The sequence below is a fragment of the Mus pahari genome, chromosome 14 (genome assembly GCF_900095145.1).
Source record: "Mus pahari chromosome 14, PAHARI_EIJ_v1.1, whole genome shotgun sequence".
Taxonomy (NCBI): Eukaryota; Metazoa; Chordata; class Mammalia; order Rodentia; family Muridae; genus Mus; species Mus pahari.
In genome coordinates this window covers 33,060-38,533 of record NC_034603.1, presented here as the reverse complement: position 1 = coordinate 38,533, position 5,474 = coordinate 33,060, and the positions used below count along the sequence as shown (strand labels likewise).

Below are 5,474 nucleotides of genomic sequence, written 5' to 3'. Positions count from 1 at the left end.
AAGCTGTTCTCTTATTCTGGAGCTGAATGAAGCCTGGCTATTATATTTAGCATTAAATTACTAAAGTGTGCATTCTTTCCCTATAGATAGTACTGTATGAATGTCCCTTTCAGGTTTCTTTATTAATATTCTAAATGCAGTAAAATACTTATAAAGATGACATAAAATAGTTTATGCTGTGTATGACCTTGAGTTTAGATGTGTTCCTCTCTTTGCAAACTAAAAATGGGGTATCTTTTGCCAAAAGTATAAAGAAAGAATGAACCTAGGGTGTGAGAGATCAACAATATGACTGACTTTTTATGTTCTTTTTTTAATAAAAGGTACTTTTGCATTGTGAAAATGCAAAAGTATCAACACCTCACAAAAATTAAGGAATGAGAACAGATTATAACAGGGAAGAAAGTTTCCTCTTAATAAACATTGAAGATATTCTTCCCTAAGTAAAATAATAACAATGATACATAATTCAAAAGTACAGATGTTATAAATTCTTCTGGGGAAGCTTATGGATTCTAATTCTATCCTTAGATTCTAGCACAGGTGAACATGAATCCTAAGTAGAAAGAAGTCACGCCCAGCACCACAGCAGAATCACAGTTTATTAGTAGAATAAAGTAGAAAATGGTCAGGTAACAAATAATACACAACAAAGCGCACTAGAAATAAAACTGAGTAAGGCAAGATGAATAAGGTTCACAATATTGGGAAAGAGACAAACTGGGAAAAATAGCTGTAAACATGGACATTTCCTATTATCACCAATGCAAACAATCACACAAGCCATCCTTTGTGACTAAACAGAATTAAATTAAGACCTGTGTGAGGTGGCCTTGCTGATTTCACCATCATGATTAGCTGCTGGTTCAAGAATGCCATTCATTCTTAAAACCTCTTCATAGAGCAAATAGTTCTGCAGACTTCTGGGAAGTGGCAACTGATGGATGAAAATGTCAGAATGAAGGTGCTCTGCTTTTAGACTGGCCCGAATTTCCAAACGACAAAGATGGGTTAGGCTTGGAACAGTGGCTGGAGAAACAAACAAACATATTTTTCACTAACAGTGGACTGAATAAGAAGCTCTTGTTGTGAAAGCATGACAACCTGAGATTAAACTTCAGAAACCATGGAAAAGCTACAGTGGCAGCCAGCACCTCTCACCCAGACAAAAACAGGAGCATCAGTGTAGCTTGCTGGATACCAGTCTAACTCCAGATCCAGTGAGAGACCCTGTATTAAGGCAAGTGATATAATAACATCCTCCTGTGGCCCCCAACATGTACACACTATCATGAATGCTTACAAAACATACACATACACACAAGCAATACATTAAGATAAGCATCCAACCCATGTCTATACAATAAAAGAGAAACACTACATTGCTTATTTTTGTTTTGAAAGAAGGCTATTGGGTCAGCATGACTACATGAAACGTGTATGTACTTTTTCCACTTGGTTGATCTCACTTCAATTGGTCACATACTCAAGTCAGCATCCAGACCCAGAAAAAATAAGTCTTTAAATTTTAAGAATCTGACAACACAAGCTAACACTTAAGAAAAACCCTAAACAGAAATTGCTACTTCCCTCTTAGTCTGTTTTACTACAAAAGGTTCTGAACATAACACATCAAACCAAGGGATGTGCAGCCTGACCATGTCCTCTTTGCATCCATGATAAAAATAAAGTTTCAAGGTCTGTGACAATGGCTCAGAAGTTAATAACATTAGCTGTTCTTCCAAAGGACCCAGTCTCAAATTGTAGCACCTACATGGTGGCTCACAACTGCCTATAACTCCGGTTTCAGGGGATCCAATGCCCTCTTCTGACTTCAATAGGCACCAGGCATGCATGTGGTACACAGAAATACATGCATAAAAAAAATCCAGAAAATTAAAAAAAAATACATTTTTTTTAAGAACGAAATTTCAAAATCGGCACAGAAACAGAACATTCACTTAGTGTTCTCTATGGCTACACTCTCACCACATATTCTAGTTTCGTATTATTTATTCCAGGATATACATACATATACATATACAATTTTTGTTTGTTTCTTTGGGCTTCCTAAAGTCATGTTGTACAACTGATCTGCCCAAGACTCTGGGATTTATTACCATACTTTAATAATATGGGAAAATGGAGGTTTAAAAAGAAATTTCAGGTGTACCATTCCTGCCAAGGGAGAGCTTGTCTCCAGGGAGTGCTCTGACTTTGGGACTCAGGAGAGATTGCCATTTTCTCTCCGGTGACAGGCTAAGGCTGGACTAGCCAGGAGCACACAGGCCTAAGAAGCAGAAGAGCAGATGGCTCAGGGTCATTCCTGCTTCCATCTGTACCAAGGAGGTAGGGCTTTTCCAAAGCCCTCTGTAGACTGGTCTTGCCAGGAGACAGCTAGTCTTCTAGGAGCGCTGACACAGGCTTACAGACCCACAAGAGGAACAAGCCAGAGACAGCAAGAGCATTTAACACCAGAGATTACCAGATGGCAAAAGGCAAACACAAGAATCTTTCAAACAGAAACCAAGACTACTTGGCGTCATCAGAGACCAGTACTTCTGACAGCAAGACCTGGATACCCCAACACACAGGAAAAGCAAGATTCAGATCTAAAATGACTTTTCATGATGATGATAGAGGACTTTAAGGAGGACATAAATAACTCCCTTAAAGAAATACAGGAGAACACAGGTAAACAGCTAGAAGCTTTAAAAAGGAAACACACAAATCCCTTAAAGAATTATAGGAAAAAATATCCAAACAGATGAAGGAATTGAATAAAACCACCCAGGATCTAAAAATGGAACTAGAAACAATAAAGAAATCACAAAGTGAGACAACCTAGGATAGAAAACCTAGGAATGAAGTCAGGAGCCACAGATGCAAGCATCACCAACAGAATACAAGAGATAGAAGAGAGAATCTCAGGTGCAGAAGATACCATAGAAAACATTGGCAGAACAATCAAAGAAAATCCAAAATGCAAGAAGATCCTAACTCAAAACATCCAGGAAATCAAGGACACAATGAGAAGACCAAACCTAAGGGTAATAGGTATAGAAGAGAGTGAAGATTTCCAACTTAAAGGCTAGTGAATATCTTCAACAAAATTATAGAGGAAAACTTCCCTAACCTAAAGAAAGACATGCCCATGAACATGCAAGAAGCCTACAGAACTCCAAGTAGTTTGGACCAGAAAAGAAATCCCTACCATCACATAGTAATCAACACACCAAATGTACAAAACAAAAAAAATATTAAAAGCAGTAAAGGAAACAAACTGGAGTAGAAATTCTAATATCGAATAAAATCGACTTTCAACGTAAAGGTATCAAAAAAGATAAGGAAGGCCATTTAATACTCATCAAAGGTAAAATCTACCAAGATGAACTCTCAATTCCTAACATCTATGCACCTAGAAGCTCTAGAACGAAAGGAGGCAAATTCACCCAAGAGGAGTAGATGGCAGGAAATAATCAAACTTAGGACTGAAATCAACCAAGTAGAAAATAAAAGAACTACACAAAGAATCAACCAAACCAGGAGCTGGTTCTTTGAGAAAATCAACAAGATAGATAAACTGTTAGCCAGACTAACTAGAGGGCACAGAGACAATATCCAAATCAACAAAATCAGAAACAAAAAGGGAGACATAACAACAGAATCTGAGGAAACCCAAACAATTATCAGATCCTACTACAAAAGCCTATACTCAAGAAAACTGGAAAATCTGACTGAAATGCAGTTTTCTAGACAGATATTAGGTACCAAAGTTAAATCAGGATTAGATAAATAATCTAAACAGTTCCAAACTCCTAAAGAAACAGAAGGAGTCATTAATACTCTCCCAACCAAAAAAAAGTCCAGGACCAGATGGGTTTAGTGCAGAATTCTGTAAGACCTTCAAAGAACACCTAATACCAATACTCTTCAAACTATTCCACAAAATAGAAACAGAAGAACCCACTACCCAATTCGTTCTATGAAGCACAATTACTCTGATACCTAAACCACACAAAGACCTATCAAAGAAAGAGTACTTCAGACCAATTTCTCTTGTGAATATCAATGCAAAAATACTCAATAAAGTTCTCGCAAACCGAATTCAAGAACACATCAAAACAATCATCCATCATGATAAACTAGGCTTCATCCCAAGGATACAGGGATGGTTCAATATACAGAAATCCATCAATGTAATCCACTTTATGAACAAATGTAAAGAAAATAACCCCACATAATCATCTCATTAGATGCTGAGAAAGCATTTGACAATATCAAACACCCATTCATGATAAAAGTCTTGGAAAGATCAGGAATTCAAAGCCCATACCGAAACATAGTAAAAGCAGTATATAACAAACCAGTCGCCAATGTCAAACAAAATGGAGAGAAACTTGAAGCAATCCCACTAAAATCAGGGACTAGACAAGGCTGCCCACTCTCTCCCTGCCTATTCCATATAGTGCCTGAAATCCTAGCCAGAGCAATTAGACAACATAAGGAGATCAATTGGATACAAACTGGAAAGGAATAAGTCAAAATATCACTATTTGCAGATGATATGATAGTATGATAGTATACTTAAGTTACCAAAAAATATTCCACCAGAGAACTCCTAATCCTGATGAACAACTTCAGCAGAGTAGCTGGATATAAAATTAACACAAACAAATCAGTGGTTTTCCTCTACACAAAGGATAAACAGGCTGAGAAAGAAATTAGGGAAACAACACCTTTTACCATAGTCACAAATAATATAAAATATCTTGGTGTGACTCTAACTAAGCAAGGGAAAGATCTGTATGACAAGAACCTCAAGTCTCTGAAGAAATAAATCAAAAATCTCAGAAGATGGAAAGATCTCCTACGATCATGGATTGGTAGGATTGATATAGTAAAAATGGCCATCTTGCCAAAAGCAATCTACAGATTCAATGCAATCCCCATCAAAACACCAAAATCAATTCTTCATAGGGTTGGAAAGAGAAATTTCCAAATTAGTCTGGAAAGGCAAAAAGCCCAGAATATTGAAAACCATTGTCAACAATAAAAGAACTTCTGGAGGACTCACCATCCCTGACCTCAAGCTGTACTACAGAACAATACTGATAAAAACTATATGGTATTGGTACAGTGACAGACAGGTAGATCAATGGAATAGAACTGAAGACCCAAAAATAAACCCACACGAAAGGATTTTTACCAATCCTAAATCTGATAGAGGACTAATATCCAATATATTCAAAGAGCTCAAGAAGCTGGACTCCAGAAATTCAAAAAAACTATTTTTAAATGGGGTACAGAGCTAAATAAAGAATTCTCAACTGAGGAATATCGAATGGCTGAGAAACACCTGAAAAAATGTTCAACATCCTTACTCATCAGGGAAATGCAAACCAAAACAACCCTGAGATTCCATATCACACCAGTCAGAATGGCTAAGATTAAAAATTCAGGTGACAGGAGAT

General features: G+C 37.0%; 1 protein-coding gene across 1 annotated transcript in view; it reads right to left on the bottom strand.

Annotated features, from left to right (window-relative positions):
• Positions 1-589: 589 nt before the first annotated feature.
• Positions 590-5,474, bottom strand: part of Asb3 (ankyrin repeat and SOCS box containing 3) — a gene marked incomplete at its 5' end in the record, with an annotated part of 37,034 nt that continues 32,149 nt past the window's right edge. The window contains one exon of the mRNA XM_021211544.1: positions 590-1,029. Coding sequence (XP_021067203.1) covers positions 812-1,029 — 218 coding nt within the window. The remainder of the gene's footprint in view (positions 1,030-5,474) is intronic.